Below are 16,686 nucleotides of genomic sequence, written 5' to 3'. Positions count from 1 at the left end.
GTACATGGGTACTATATGTAGCCCAGATGAATGCTGTAAGTATTTATTTTAGCATGTGTGATAAATAGCTGCATAAATCCCTATAATTGACCAGAATACAAGTTAAAGTGCCTGCAAACAGCTCTGTTATCTTACAAACTCTGAGAAAGTTCCCCTTTTTAATACATCTACTGTGCTGTAGTTTTTGGAGCCCAGAATAAACTTTTCCAGCTCTTTGACATGCCTGCCTTTCAGGGCATAGTGTTAGCCATTTGTGCATGAGGGAAGGAGGCTTCATTGAATACCAAAACTGAAGAATCATGATGGGGACAGAGGGAGAAGTCCACAGCCAATGGGATACCAGTGAGGAGTGGCGAGGGGAGGGGTACCCCAGGGGGTACCGGGGTAGGTACAAAGGTAGGTGAGGGATAGGTACCGGGGTAGGTGAGGGAAAGACCATGTGATGGGGGAAAGGGGAAACAAACCATGTGATATAACATAAGCTATACAGTGCAATATAAAACTATTCTGTGTAAATTCCCAATCACTCAGTGCAAGAGAACAACTAAAACTAGTGCACCACAACACAAAATCATGTAATTAATTCATTTTTAGTACAGTCTGAAATTTTTTCACTAAATTTCATAGAAACCCTACACAGCATAATTCCTTATTGAACTGAGCCCTAAATTTAAGTAGTGGTTTTTCAAACTATTTGAGAAATCATCTTTGTATATCTCTAGTCACTCTAAAACAGTGTAAGCAAGGATGACTCCACAGAGATTTCACATATTAGCAATAGGAATTTTATTTAAAGTGTGAGAAGTACTAAGCAATTTTCCTGGAGGCAAAAGCATATTAGTATACAAAATTAAATGTTTATATACGCAGGTGTTTTCTCTGTGGTCCTGCTGTGCCTTTAGAAATCCTTCAATTATATTAATTTCTACCAAAAGAATATGCTTGCTTCCTCATTACAAAGGAGTCCTTTTTCTTTCCCAACTCCCACTTTTTTTTTTCTTTTTTTTTTTTTTTTTTTTTTTTTTTTTTTTTTTTTTTTTTTTTTTTTTTCTGAGAGATCCAAAAATAAGATCCAAAAAGGATATCAGAGAATTCCAAGGACAAGATTTCTGTCATCACTATCAGTAATGGCTTCATCTGCAGGCATGCAAAATAGGTTCAAGGCCTTTAGAAAAGAAGTCTTTTGGTATGTTCCATGGACCTGGGTATCTTGGAGTTTCCATCCTTGGAGATACTCAAAAGCTATCTGGACACAGCCCCAGGCAACCATTCCCTAGTGGTCCTGCTAGAGCAGTGAGGGGTGTACCAGGTCACTTCCAGAGGTCCCTTCCAACCTCAACCGTCCTTTAAGCCTATGGGCTTATGAGCCTATCAGTAGCAGTTTAGTGTCCCAAGTTCCAGCATGTGAGATTGTCTACATTATGCAATGTATTTATTGAGAAGATGTTACAACATTTTTTGCTCAAAAGAAAATTTTCTGGTACAATGGCAAGTAGTACAAATTTGTTGTTCATCAGAACAAGCTTTAGTCTTAAAACTCTGCATTTTACTTACCTCTTCCAGTTCAGATTATGCAGAAGAAGAAGTGTATTTAACAGCCTTAGAGAAAATCCGATTGAAAAAACTTTCTTTTTGCTTTTACCCTGTACATATGTTAAAAAATGCAAATGACTTCAAGGCACAATGTTGCTGCTGAAAAAAACATGGAGACCAGGTATTAGCACAAGCAGAGGGTAATGCACCAAATCTCAGTTTATCCTTGCAGAATTCATGTCCTGCTGCTGTATGCATCCTGGCTTTCTACTTCTGCTGACCTATCCAAATTCCTTAAGAGCCTTTCTCTGTCAAGGCTAATTTTACCCCACTGCTCTCCCCATGAGTGGGGATGGAACAAAAGGTAGCAAAATTCTCTTTGCAGAACAAAGATGAGGTTTCATGAGGAAAAATTGCCTAATCTGAAAAGCTCTAAAGAAAATGCCACTGAGAAGGATGGCTTCCCATAGCCATTTGTGCTAATACCTTCCAAACGTGGAAGGACTTGCTTACAAGAGCCAGGTTGAGAGTGCATTTCCCTCACTCTTTGCAACTGGAGAGCAGAGGCTATTTTTGCCTGCTTATGCCATATCGAGAATATTCAAGGTGAAACTTGTTTCCTATGTCTGCTATGTATCATGTAATTTGCACTCAGTAAAAAAGACCTAACTGAGCTTGTAAAGTTGATTATTGTTTTATCACAGGGGTGCTGCATGCAACCTTCAGCCTTCAGATGTTGTCATACATTTCTACAGCTGCTATTACCAAACTACCAGTAATATGTTGCTGATCTCCTTTTTCTGTTCCCTTGCTGGGGCTAAATGGTAATACTTTAGCTGCCAAAGCAGCAATAAACAGAAACTGCAGGCAAAGAAAAAATATGAAAGATGGTGACTATTATAGCCACTATTTGCTCTAGGCCTCCACAGACATCCCACACTAAGATGCTGTTCCAAAGAACCTCAGCATCTCCACATCAGCCTGGTGAACTACAAAGCACTCAGTGGAAGAGAGAAAAAAATCACCTGTCACCATTTGCATGATTAGGCAATTAAAAGCTTCAGTATAGGCCCAAATAGGCTGCTTTTTGTTAGCTTATGTCTAGGTTGGAGGAGACTGAGAGCAAGAGGAAGACTGCCTATGCTGTACTCAGCATAGCAGAACTGTAGCACAAAAGTTCTGCTAGAAGAGCTGTGTCTGTTGGTCAGGCACTCCCCCTGATGGAAAATGTGGCTAGTAAGGAAGCAGCAAGGAGTCAAGCATGTGCACAACCCTTGCTTTCCCTTGTGTACCCTTGTCTCTGCTAGGCTGCCCATGCTGCCACTCAGACTTGATAATCCAAGAGGGAGTCTGAAAAGATGAGCAGAAATTTTTTCAAAATAAAACAGCCATGATCTGGAATTGACTAAATTGAAATTTATTCATTTAACTTTACCTTAACATCCAAGAGCACCCTTGCTCCCACATCTTTCTCAGGGGATGCTACCCCTCTCTGTGCCCTCACAGCAGCTTCCTTGCATGAACTTTGCTCTATGGGGTTGGTCGTAAGTCAAGGGAGGAGAAAAGGAGGGAAAATAAAGCCTTTGTTGGCAGAGCTATCATCAGAGCTATTTTCATTACTAAGAGTGAAAGTGTTGGTATGTTCGGGCTCCTGCTCCACTGCTGTTTTTTTGGTACTTACTGGTAATACAGAACAAAGTGGCTGTATTCCCAACAGATCCTCTCCTTCTTTGTTCCCTCCCACCTTTAACTTAAAAATGGCTAGGTAATATAGGGTGGTATGTCAGTAAGAGAAGCCTTCCACTCACACCAACTCTGCTACTGTTACTCAATATATACCACCTACCTGAATCTCAGAGTCAAATAAACGCAATTAGGTGTTTGCTAAGATGCTCATACCCCACTTTCCTGTGCAGTCTGGATACCTGCCCAATTTTCAATGCAATGTACAGCAACAACTGGTCCATAAATGTAAAATGTGTTGGCAAACAGAAAACATGAGACCCGTCTTCAGTGCAGCCTGGGGAGACTGTTTAGGCTAGTGGTTTATCAGAGGAGTGATAGCTGAGGAAAAGTAGACCAACTTCAAAAGTGTTGTCTAAAGATACATATAGAACTTGACCACTCCATTTGCAGCATGATCAGAGAGTCTAGCTTGGAGTGAGCAGTTTGGATCTTTTTTTCCAAACATATTTTTTATTATTTTTAGTGTATTATTGTTATTATTAAAAGTCATTATTGTTATGGGTTGAGCAGGGGTTAGACATTGGTGTTGTTCTGCAATAGTAAAGCAATGATGTGTGTAGAAACATAATTCTGAAAAGTCAGTGCTGCTAAACTACTGGTAAAGAACAAGCATCTTCTGACTTTGCAAAAAAAAACCTGCTCTGTTTTAGCATTTTTTTAGGGTTCCCTTGTAATATCTAGTGCTATGGGAGCTGAGTTCTTTCCAGAAAGGCAGTAAATCCTGTGACAAGTCTCTGCCATGTGCCATTCCTTTTCATCCCACTTTTCTTCTCCCTGAGGAAAGAAAATATGATGCACTTTAGTTTACCTTTTCATTTTTTCCTGCATTTAAGATTCACATTAGCAAGTGCAAGATCAAAGGAATATGTTTGTTTGTAAAGTAAAAGGCTAAATTTTCATGCACTTAGTATCTTAATATGCATTTTGGACTGGGTCTGCAGGAAGTTGTTCCCTAAGTTTTTCTTTTCCAAAGCATGTGTTCTTATGGTAGAGAAGTGACAGAGATGCTGATGAGCTTTCAGTGTTAGGGCTGGCTACCCTTCACCACCATTTCTCTACTCCTTTCTCTCCCCTCACTTTCTGCCAGCTCTAGCTGATACAAATGTGTCTCTGCTGTACACCAAAGCAATGAACAGAACTGGCTCAGTATAACCAGAGCCCAATACCAGGTGATTTTTGGTTGTCTTTGAACAGCTTTAGGGAAAATAATGGGTGTAAAGTGAAGTGCAGAGGCGGCAGTGACCTCATTTCTGTACTATGAACATTTTGCAGCTGGCAGTAGGCCATAGGCAGGAGTAGGCATGGCTGGAAAAAACCCTGCTGCAGCAAACTTGATGGGTTTGGCAGGAAAAAACACAAACTGGGTAGGTAGGGTTCTCAGATGACACAAACCAAACATCACAGATGCTCATCTAAGACCTTCCCACCAGCTAATTTCTTTTTAGGTGAGCAGGAGAGATGCAAGTGAATATGAAGGGAGGGAAATGAAATAACAAGGATCAGTACATCTCCTTTACACATCCAGCTACACACCTGAGCTGGGTGAGTATCCTGTGGCACATTCCTTGTTTGTCCACTCATTCCCACCAGGCTTGTCTTGCCAGCACAGGAGGAACTATTGCAGGAGGCACACAGTGAAGCCAGCACTGCCAGCTGACACCTGGAAAAGGAGAAGAGGAAGAGGAAGAGGAAGAGAAGAGAAGAGAAGAGAAGAGAAGAGAAGAGAAGAGAAGAGAAGAGAAGAACAAGAAAAATAAAACACAATCAAAAACAAACACACAACCACCAAAACAACAAACCAAAATGCTCCACAAACCAAATAAAAAACAAAGAAAAACTGAAGACCTTTGATTTTTCACCCTGATGTTTGAGGCTGATCATAAAAATTAGGACAAAGCAAGGTGTGTGTCATCTATGGTGTAAGTGTAGTCTAAGCTCCTGGCAGCATTTTTATAGGGAAGATGAAATTTGCCTGCTTTGCCTCCCTGCATTAGTCCTAATCCCAGTATATGGAAGAGTCTGACAGCTCATCCCAAAGCAGCTGAGCAGATATCTGTCCTGGTGAGTCCTGGTGAGATGTCATAGGAGGCCAGATTGCAGATAAGGAGGCATTCTTCCCCTGCCACTTTCAGTGGTAAGTAAGGGGCTAAACATTTTAAAGAAATTGGTCTATCATTCCTGAATGTTGTGCAAAGTAACTTCTGCTTCTGGTATTTAACAATTAGAGGAAAGAGTATCTCCTAAACCCCTGTCCCCACTGAAAACTCCAATTTCTTACAGCAAGGATGGGAACTTTCCACCCTGCAAAACATTGGAAGTAGTTGTCCACTGGATTGCTATTCTGCAAATAGACTGTTACTACACAAACTATTAATGTTTCCCCTATATATATAATTATCCCAATAAAAAGAATCAATTTCTGCTCTTTAGAGATAAATCTTTACACAAGATTTGTGGGGTAAGAGCAGTGAGAGCACTCTTAAGAGTGTGCTGTAGCTGTGAGACTACAGCATTTCCCCTCCTTTCTTCACCATTTTTCCTTGGCAATGCCACAACAATTGTTCCGTGCTGAGTAGACTCCCTGAAAAGGACTCCAAAACTTGCTGCTTCTTCATTATTTTGATACAGAGACTGCCAAGCATTTGGACATAGTGAATGTGGTGTTGTAACACAGTTTTAGCCAGGTCTCACAGTAGCTTATTACAGGGATGTTAGACATTAGTTACTTACAATACCAATACTACAGACTGCTTTTTTTGCAGTGCTTTCCTTGGGAAGATCTCAAAAGACTTCACAAAGGAGGTCAGCAATATATCCACACTTTTAAATCTAGAGCACTTTAATAGACCCCCATTGGATTGGCAGACATTGGCATGCAGATACAACACAGTCAGCAAGCGTAATGTATGAAGTCATAGAAATGTGACAGAGAGCGCAGAGATCCCCACGCTTTCAATTTGCAGCTTCAACAAGCAGCTTCCCTCTCCCATTTAAAACTCAAGAGTTTGTGCCAACAAATGGCAGGAGAATTTTAGGCTTTCTCTTCTGCCAGACTCTTAGAAAATGTTATCACTATCCTCCCCAGCTGTTTTCATAGGAAGGGTTGGTGCAGACAGTTTTCACCTGTGGGACTTGCTTACTCCCACACCCATTTCTCCATGGACAAAATCAACTTGAAGCCAGAATGGAAGTCACTTGCATTCTCTTCTTCCCTGCAATCACTAAGTCAAAGGAACATGTAGGGGAGGGAAATGGACTATATCCCAAGCCAGGAGCACCCTCTTCTCTGCTTTTAGAAAAATGTGCAAGGCTGGTTTTTTTCCCAGCCTTCTTTTTATAACCTCTGACTTTCTGTGCAGGAAATGGCTCCTTCTATTCTTGATGTTATCTTGTAAATGTACTAATACTGCTGCCTTGGGCATTTGAGTGGAGAAAGGTATCCAGATTTCCTATCCAGGAAATCTTTTAATAACTTCCCTTGGAGGCTGCTATTTTGCCCAAGACAGAGGCTTGCACAGTGCAGCTGGGACTGGAGAGGACACGACTAGGGCAACAGGGCAGAGAGACCAAAAGAAGGAAACTCATCGAACGTAAAAGTAGCATGGCATTCAGGAGGCAGATTTCCAAGGCTTTTGCCTGTTTTCCTGCTGAGGTCAGACTGCTGAGGGGAAACAAACAGAAAACAAGAGACAAGGGCAGAGCAGAAGACTTTTAATAGCTCATTTTAAATATCATCAACATTGTGAACGACTTACACTTGTCAAAGGTGTTACAGAATATCGTATTGTGTTTTGCCATTTATCCAGTGTATATGTTTAAAAAATATACAAATACTGTCCCATCAGGAGCTCTGGTATATAATACTTCTTTTTTAAGAAACAGACTGGCATTGAAACAGAGGTGTAAAAGTAACATAATATGTTCACAAAACATGTTTTAAATAAGTTTCTAAGCATGCTTTCTACTGAAATCTATTTTTAAAAATTCAGTTTTACATCTATAAATACATAGTACAAAAATGCAAGTTTACAAGCCATTTTTTCCAATAGCCATGCCATTTGAAGGCTTAAGTTACAGCATTCCTCCAAAATGATGATATATTTAAGCGCAATAATATTAAGTATTTAAATATAAAGTTATGAAGTGTTTGAGAATATAAATTAGTAACAACACATAGAGACAAAAATGCATGCACTGCGAAATAAATAATTAATCAGCTTTACATATGAGTGTATATATAATATTATACAAACAATACATACAAGATTATAGGATTTGATCTTGCAGTAGCTCACATTTGTCACTTAAACATGTAGGCAATCTCAGTGCAGTAAAAATTTTACTTTATGGGGTTACTCATACACTCAAAATCAGGTGCACAAGACTACATTAGTGAAATGGCTCCTGACTGGAATAGTTCCTGACTATAACAGGTCCCACAGAAAGCTTGTTGTGAAAAACGCTGGGGTTTAGTTTTATTCTTGTGAGGTGAGATACTGTTGACATTCTGGGTCTCCTTTAATTGCTGGAGATCCAGGAATTCTTCTGCCATTTTTTGGATAGACACACCAGCATTCAGCAGATTCTCCATCCAGCAAAGTTTCACACTAGAATATTATTAGAAAAAAAACCAAAACAATCACAATAAGTAACTGTAAGATCTGTAAGATTACCTGTGAGGTACTGCCAATAGAGGTGTTGGACTCAATTAGGATCAGAAGGTGAAAACCTGCCATGCACAAGCTTGTTTTGAATGCCGTGGTATGCAGGGACTCTAAACAACACACTCGGTTAGGGAACCAAGACCTAAGCTCAGCTATCACAAGAGCAACCTCAGATTTAACACTGTCCAGTCCTTGGTAAACAGCAGTAGAAAAAAGCAATATCTTCCAGTGCCAGTGTGAGAAATGGAAGGATGGCAGAATATACAATCTCATAGGGTGAGAGCAGTGATTGAATTTTCTGTGTCTTCACACAAGGAGACAAATAAGGTGGTATGTTTTGGGTTTTTTTCTTGAGGAGGGGCTTAAACAGGTTTCTGTTTGTGCTTTATTAGATCCCAGGTCACAGTATTCATGAGTCACATGATGCAATGCCCAAAAGCAAGGAGTCTTGGTGACATAGAATTATGCAGACCTACTAAATTTGTGCGCATGACCTGTGATTACAGGGTGTGGCTTGAAGTTCAGAGCTTTAGTTAGTTTTGCAGATTACTCTTGCTGTAACTTGCAATAGATTTTTTTTGAGGGCATAATGGAAATTAGCAAATAATCTAATCCACAGACAGCACAAATCAGTATTTTTGTCAAGCTTTCAGAAGGTAAATTTTGCTCTAAAGAGTTTGTTTGTTTTTTTTTTCTCACTGCCTATGTAGGTTTTCCACTGCCTATGAGCTGAGAGCCCTCTTTTTACATAGTGAATATTATATATATTCAATGGGTTTTGGCAGGTAGGGATATTATGAATTAATGTCAAATTCAAGTATGAATGCTAACAAGTCAGGTACATGGGAGCAGATAGGGCTAAAATATTTTGGAAAAGGCTTTGAGTGCACCTGTTTTGTGAAGGGAAAAGACTTCTGCCTCTATTGCTGACAGCCACCAGTATGCAGCTCACCTTGAAGAGAAGGACAAACCATCTGCTCTAAGTATCCCTGTTTTCACAACCTGCTGGAAACTTGTGAGTTTGGGAGCAGAGGGTTGTGAAAGTGTTGGCTGTATCAGGCTAGTCACAGCACTGCTGTGAGCAGAGAGGGGGAAAAGGCACGTACCTGCTTGCTGTGGTAAAATCCATTCTTGTTGCAGTTGGGCAAGTAAAATTTGTAAATCTCCCCTCTGCTTCTCTGCTGAGCCTTCACTAATTTATACAGGGCTCTGTAGAGCTCCTTCTGACAAGGACCCTGCAAGAATACCATGGTATGAATACCGAAGTCACAAGTAAATCAGCTACATAAAAGGTCATCAGAACATAGACAGTAAAAAGCTGAAAATACTTATTAGGCATAAACTCTACACCAGACTGTTTTGCATGTAGTTTTTCTTTTTTCAGGAGGAGCACAGCCAGAAAACTCTGGTGTTGCATTCAGACCTTTGTTTTTATTCTTTGAGGTTTTTTTTGTTCTCATAAACATGGAGATTTTAGTCCTTAAATTGGCACTCAAGAAAATTTAACCTGCACAAGTAAACACATTACTGCTTAGAGGATACAATCTCTCCTCTTATAGGGCGGTGGAAGTTAGAAGACTGGTACATGACATTGGTCATGTCTTCCAGGTTGCCATGGCCTTGTGCTCTGTTGATATATGGAGGATAAGTGCAAGACATATATAGATGGTGCAAGAACAAATATCTGAATGTTTGTTATCTTTTGTACAGGACAGAACCGTTGCCAAAGCAACATGGAGCCATTCTGTAGCTCTGGGACCAAACCCCAAAGTTCTTGGAACTGGGAATGAAGAACTGTTTGCAATATTCACTGTTTCCACAATTTGCTGGCTCTCTTTTTTGAAAGTTACAATTTCTGTACATCAATAGTACCTAACACATTTGAATCAGTACATGAAAGGAAAAGTAACGGAACAAATATTTCTATTTTTTGAGTGAAAATGTAACCTCTGCTTTTACAAAATCTCCCCATGTTAGCCCCTCATATAAGCTGTCATAGTCCAGCCTGTGGATTTATCTGTGGCTCAGGGTGAGAAAAGCAGAAGCCCTGAAAATCAGAACTGCAGCTAACAGCACATGTACATAACAGTTCAAACTAAATCTGTGATTAAGTCCTTCTCTGGATATGGAATGAGGCTTCCCTAAGGTAGGGTGGTGATTAGTATATTTTTTCTTTTTCTCTTCCATTTTGTCAGCGACTATTACGAACCTAAGCTGTGCTGCCCGACTAACCCAGCTCCACAATGCAGGGGTGCTGCTGCCGCCTGGGACCAGTCTAACCGTGGTTCTCTGGTGCCCTCTGGTGCCCTCAAACACAAACCTGCTTGCAAAGGCCGTACATTCTCATTACCCACTAGAATTTTGCAGTGTCAAGCCCCACTTTAATTGTAGAGGTTTTTTTCTTTCAACATGAATATACTTAATAGCGTTTCCTTGTGATCAGAGAGAATCACATTTTGTTTTGCATTGATGTTTCATCAATAACTACATAGAAGGACTCCTTGTTATTTTGCTGTGTGTTGGACCAGTGAAAAATGCCTTTTCTTAAGTAAAACTAAAAAGGAGTCCGAGAATTTAATACAGATTCCTGTAAATTAAAGGGGCAGGTTATAATCTGATCGTAAATATGGTTAAACATTCAGCCTCTGCATGAAGTCTGTTTAGGACATACCTGGTGCATGCCTGTTATTATGGCTCCAGTCTGTTCCTCAAGCATGTGATGAGAACATTCCAAAAGCTGGTTTGCCAGCTACCCAAAATAATGATATTTCAATGTTGCTGCTAGAAATTTTTTGCGAGGCTCTACTGAAATGGTGTCTGAAAATTTTACAAAGAAAACCCACCTGCTCTTTCCATTTCTTGAGTTCCAATATTCTCTTTGCTTTCATATTTTCATATGCAGTGATGGAATTCCAGGGAATGGATTTATCCTGGCCTATGGAAAACATCAACTGATAGTTCAGCAGCAGATCCTGTGTTATTTCAGTGCTTTCCAGAGGCATATCATCAGGTTCTATAGAATCTGGAAGTGAATGATATTAAAGTAAACATCTTCAGTGAAATTTGGCATTTATTTCTCAAAGTTTAAAAAGGTGAAGAGAAAGATCAACCAAAATAAAAGCAATATCTCAGACATCCATTAGAGTAGATACTGTAAGAATAAATTACATGTGCAGCATGGCAAATTATACTTTGATAATAAATTCATAGAAGGGCTTAGCAACTATTCTCTAACAAGTTGGTTATTTTATGATCCTTCAAAATTACTTGAATCACAAAGATGAAGATGCAGCCTGTCTGTTAGAAGTGAAAAAAAACCTTCTTGACTACAGTTGGTTGTAGAAACTTGACTAAATGAGAAAAGATTGAAGGTAAACTTGTAATGAATTTAGATTTTTGTCAGTGTGATGTATTTCTGGTTTTATTCATGAGAGGAAATGGTCAGGACCTCATCCCATGGTATCCTGTACTTTGCTCTTGCCTCATAAATAAGAAGGGGTAGCAATTCACAGAGGTCAGAAGTAGCTCCTGCTGCTCTGCAGTAGACCAAATAGCAAAGAATTGGCAGAAAATAGTTTGTTTCTGCCTGATCTTTGCCTTCATACCAGTGCCTAAATCAGCATGTGTGAACTCTTCCACTGAAAGAAAGAGAAGCTCTTTGCAATTGCAGGTGATTCATCATAGGATAAAATTTTTATGTGTCTAAATTACTTGTTGGATCAAGGCTGTAAACAGGCAATGGACTGACAATGTTCAAGAAAAAATGAAGGTGAGAAACTGAGGAGGGAAAGAAAGGAAGAAAGAAAGGAAGGGAGGAAGGAAGGAAGGAAGGAAGGAAGGAAGGAAGGAAGGAAGGAAGGAAGGAAGGAAGGAAGGAAGGAAGCAAACTAGAAAAATCAAATCAAGTTTAATGCACGTAGCTTAAATACTCAGTTTGGTCATTGCTCTCTGCCTCCCCCACACCCTCAACTACAGGAGAAACTCCACTTACTTCTACTAATGGCTATTGTTATTTTGAGTCAACGATGATTATTTTTGCAATGGTACCGAGCTACCTTAATCACCACTTCATAGACAAAGCAGTAGTGATGATGAAAATAATAACAATCATCATCATTGTAATAATAATCATAATAAAATGAAAAAGAATAACACTGAAGAAGTTCCTGCCCATCATATAGTCTAAGATGCTTAAGATGCCTTTTTGCCTCAAGATAATTTGGCTACACTGCTCCAGGTAGATTTTATTCCCAGGCACAAAGCCTTTTCATTCTCTATCATGACTTTTAGAGATGGACATAACCAAAGCCTATAAAACATTTGTCCTACTCCAGCTACTGTCTGCTACCAAAGAAAAACTGTCTGCAGCCTCCCAGATACTTCACTGTAGTTATTCTGCATTGTTCCATGACTATGCTTTATGGTTTTCTTGCTTTCAGACTGTAGCGTACTAGCTTGCTGGGAACATTTTAGGCCCGGCACCAGGATGCATCTCACCTCGAACAGGTCAGAGCACGTTTCCCTGGAAAGTGCATTCCAGCCTCCCTATATTTCAGACGCTTCCCTAACTTCGCTCATTGTTCCCAGCTTCTGGCTCCCACAGCCCCCGTCGCGCCTGCCAATCCCTCGGGTAGCGCTCGGCGAGGGCTGTGCAGCAGCGCCCGGCGCGCAGCTCCCGGCCCGGCTCGTGAGGCGGCGCGGAGCGGGGACGCGATGGCGCGGTACCTGCCGGCTCTTCTGTGCGCATCCCTCCGACCTCGCTGACGGGCATGCACGTCCCGTGCCCCTGGATGAGGGCGGAAAGGGGTCGGGACTCCCCGGCAGGGATATGGCAGCGGAGCCCCAGGCGGCAGCGGGCGGTGTAAACCCCACAGGGCTGCCCCAGCCCGAGGGCGCAGATCTGACAGCAGCCGCAGCCGGGCTGCCGGGCAGCCTCTGGGCAGTCGGGCGGGACGGGCGGGCACAGAGCGAGCCTCTCCGGGGTGCAGGGGGCGCAGAGCACGGGCTGCGAGCCGCGGGCGAGGCGGGTGGCCGGCAGCGCCGGCAGCAGCAGCAGCGCCGGGAGCAGCAGCGCCCGGAGCCAGCCGCGGCACGGTGCGCATCGCGAGCCACTCATGCCGCTGAGCAGGGGCCGGGGCAGGGCAGCTTGGCGGCCTGGAGAGCAGGAGGCACCTCACATACATTCGGCATGCCCGGGCCATTTATACAGTGCTTTGCCTGAGTATTGATCTTTAACCCCGAGTTAACTATTATCTGAACAGAGGGGCCGAAGAAGCGTCTTTTCACTGGCAGTTCAAGTCCCTGGCCGCTGTTCCCCTCCCCTTTCACTTTCCTCCTTTATCTATTTTCTTTCCTCCAGACATGCAGGAATGCTTTTATTCCCTCACTCCCACCTCTTTGCCCCAACACAGTTAACGAGGAAAAATGTGGTGGGGGCTGGAGACAGAATTGGCAGAAGGAAATGTATGAGTGGGGGCTATCCCCTCCCTTTTTGCTTGTCACAAATGTCTCCTGTTCTTGACTTTTCATAAAAATGTCAATGTTCAAAAAACAAGGGGGGAGGGGTGGGGGGAGGAGGGAAATCCCATTGAAACTGAAGCAACTGAATTCATATTTCCACAGCAACAAATGCAACAAACCCTTGTTTAATTTTCATCATGTGGCTGCAGGCTAGGAGTACATTGACATACCGAAGAGGAGGCCTCAAGGGTAATAAAGCCATCAGGATCTTGTAACTACTGCACACATGCACGTAGGAGTCCTTGCATTAACCTCCGGGCGTGGCTGTGCAGCTGAAGCAGGATCTCGTGTGCCTGGGTTCAGTTTTGCTCCTGGGGTGAGAGAAGGAGCAGTCCCCAAAACATGCACTTCAGGGAAACCAGTATTTTGTCAAACAGTTAAAAAATAAATGAGATACCTGCTTTTAACACTCTCCATCTCCTCATGTATCACCTAGGGGAGGTGTAGGTGGGAAATCTTTCCTTTTTTGCTTTGCCTGCAACAGTTGTCACTCTAGTAAAAGTACTCTAACTTCACTATGCTGAACAGATTATTTTATCCTGGTATTCACAGTATGTACCAAGATTGAAATAGCACATTCCATTGCAAAGTCATGTAATGCAGCATGATTTTTCGTTTAGTTGATTTTTTTTTTTTACATTTATTTATCTTCTTTTGTAAACACATCATTTATGTGAAAGAAAGTGAAGCAGAACTGCAGAGCATGTTTAATGTCGTTATTCACTCTGTTCTCCAATACTGATGCCAAAGGTTTTATTTACAATATAGTGATTTCCTACCCCTCTATATTCATAAGTCAGTTCTCAAAAGCATTCTCACTGATTACAGACTTGAAACATTTTCACTTAATTATTATTTTTAAAAATTCAAATACTTTTGGGCATGTCTATCTCGATACACCAAAGCTGAAACTCATTAGACTCATTAGTATTTTGAAGTACTTTAAAGAAACCTAATTTTACAGATTTAAAAATAATTCTGTGGACTTTGCATGTTTGACAGGGAGTAAATTTTGGCTAAAAATGTAGGGCACAACAACTGCAATTAGACTTTTTAAACTATTTTCCCACTTTCATTTCTACTTTTTCTTGTGCATCTGTCTTGAAAAACGATTACTCCCTTACCATTCAAAATGAACTGAAAAGTATACAGGAATGTGTATTTCCTCTCCCAAAGAGAAAAAGGAAACAATGCAACACAAAGTCTCTTTCATGAAGAAACATGAAAAAAAAAATATTAATGGGAAGTTGTAAAATGACAAAGACCCAAAGAACTCATATGCCTTTGTATATGTATATATGTGTATTCATCGACTTATCTATGGATTTTGCTGTTTAGACAGCTTTTTATGAACAGAATTGAGGATCATTGACTGCTTAACATAAGCTACTGGTCTCTGAAATTACTGTACTCCAGCCTGCTGCTGTCCTGCCTGCAGTTTTTCTGTTTAAAAAAACCGAGGTGAACTGAGAGTAAACAGCTTTTAGTAAGTGAAATGATTTTTAAAAAGGATTTTTTAACTCATCACCATCATTTTGAAGTAACAAGATAGACACAATGCAAGAAGAGCATGATTTTCTAAAGTACAGGTCTACATAAAAAAACTACAATTTCAAAAAAATCTCATTCTTCCCATGCACCATCATGTTTTCAGGTCTTTGGCACATTTTTCTTTGCTGTCAGGCACCTGGCAGTATCTGAACTGCTCAGGCAATTCCTAAGAACTTTCAGCCTTTTACAAGTCAGGTTTTTTTCAGTGTATCCAGTAAGAGAAACAAAAGATAAACAACACTCCTCCCCACAAAGTGAAAAGTGTTTTTGAAAGTGTTTTTTGTCTATTCCCTTCATGGCTCCAGGTGCACTTGAAATCGTGGCCCAGCCCTTTTTTCACTTGCGATCTTTTGTGAAATCAAATTGAGGAAACCTAAAAATCTGCCAAAGCAGAATTTGAGAGATGTTCTTCTGTACAAAAGGTACACCCATAAAAATCAGTCCCTTCATAATTCATTTATGTAAATGTAATGAACATATGTTAGAACTGATTATGATGACTTAGGGCAGTATCAATCAACCAGACAATGCTTTCATATAGGCCATGGGACATCAATGAAGTGAAAGTAGTGTATATGTTTATGTAGACTCTGTCTGATGTAATACTACAACTCATCTACCAATCTCCATCTCTGACCCTGACATTTCTTTAAAGAACACAAACAGATAAGAGCCAGGAGGTTAAAAACATTATTGATGTAAAGTTCTGTTTACTGAAGACTTTTGATGGTAATTTTTAGGTTTTCCAACAGTTGACTACTAACTTGAACCACTTGTCAAAAGACACCCATGAATCTCAGGCAAGGATTAGTTTTTCTGCAAGATTTTCCCATTGGTTTCTCAATAATTCTTAGTCAATTACTTCACTTTGAATGATAAATAAAGTCTGGGATTTTTAAATTCTTTTTCTTTAAAGTCATATGAAGTGACTCACAGAATGTAAAGTTCTATATACATCTGGGTACAAGTAATTTTTATCCAAATAATTTCCTACTGAGACTGCTTATCTGGATAGGTTTTAAAAAAACCCAAATAAACAGTGGAATATCCTCATTACCTCTTTTTAGGTAAAAAACTAATTCTAATTTTTAAGCTTAATATCTGTAGTGGTTTTGGTTTGCTAATTGGAGATTTCTTGGCTAATGTAATAATTAGTGTGGCTTCAGTCCTGGTCAATTACTAGTGCACTCATTAGAATGTACTTACTTATTTCTTGCTGTGAGATAGGATTACGAGAGAGGCAAAGCAGGCTCAAAACTTTAAAAGGGTATAAAGAAAAATTTATTAATAGCAACTAAAAGAAAGAGTAATAAGAATCAGAACACATCCTTCAGAACGCTTCTCCTCCCCCAACAACCTTTTCTTTCCCACTGATAATGTACAGAAACAAAACCTAAAATTTCCAGTCAGTTTACCCCCTCTAGAATAGTATTTCTTCAGTTCACTCAGGGAGAGAAGTCCTCTTGTTAATGTCATGGAGAGTTCTCCACAAGAAAACAGTTTTTTCATGGCTTTTAATTTCCACGAATAACAACTGCCCAGGGAAATCTGCACTCGTGAAATCCCTCCTGTTTTCACAGCATCTCCCACAGCTGTGTTTATGGGCCATGTCAACTTATGGGGTACAGTTTTAAAGATGAGTTGTTTAAAAGCAAAGGTTCTCATTATCAAT

At 40.5% G+C, this 16,686-nt stretch overlaps 1 protein-coding gene across 1 annotated transcript; it reads right to left on the bottom strand.

The window, feature by feature from the left end:
- Positions 1-6,993: 6,993 nt before the first annotated feature.
- IGFBP1 (insulin like growth factor binding protein 1) lies at positions 6,994-13,097 on the bottom strand. The gene is made up of 4 exons (XM_041399529.1): positions 12,669-13,097; positions 10,787-10,965; positions 9,050-9,178; positions 6,994-7,886 (listed from the first exon to the last, which is right to left on the bottom strand). Exons 1-4 carry the CDS (start codon positions 13,057-13,059, stop codon positions 7,755-7,757), a joined length of 831 nt encoding a protein of 276 aa, XP_041255463.1. The 5' UTR covers positions 13,060-13,097; the 3' UTR covers positions 6,994-7,754.
- Between the last annotated feature and the right edge of the window lie 3,589 nt (positions 13,098-16,686).

Source organism: Onychostruthus taczanowskii, unplaced genomic scaffold, assembly GCF_017590055.1.
Source record: "Onychostruthus taczanowskii isolate IOZ18803 unplaced genomic scaffold, ASM1759005v1 scaffold163, whole genome shotgun sequence".
Taxonomy (NCBI): domain Eukaryota; kingdom Metazoa; phylum Chordata; class Aves; order Passeriformes; family Passeridae; genus Onychostruthus; species Onychostruthus taczanowskii.
The sequence above is the reverse complement of the archived record's forward strand: the minus strand, read 5'-3'. Positions and strand labels throughout refer to the sequence as shown.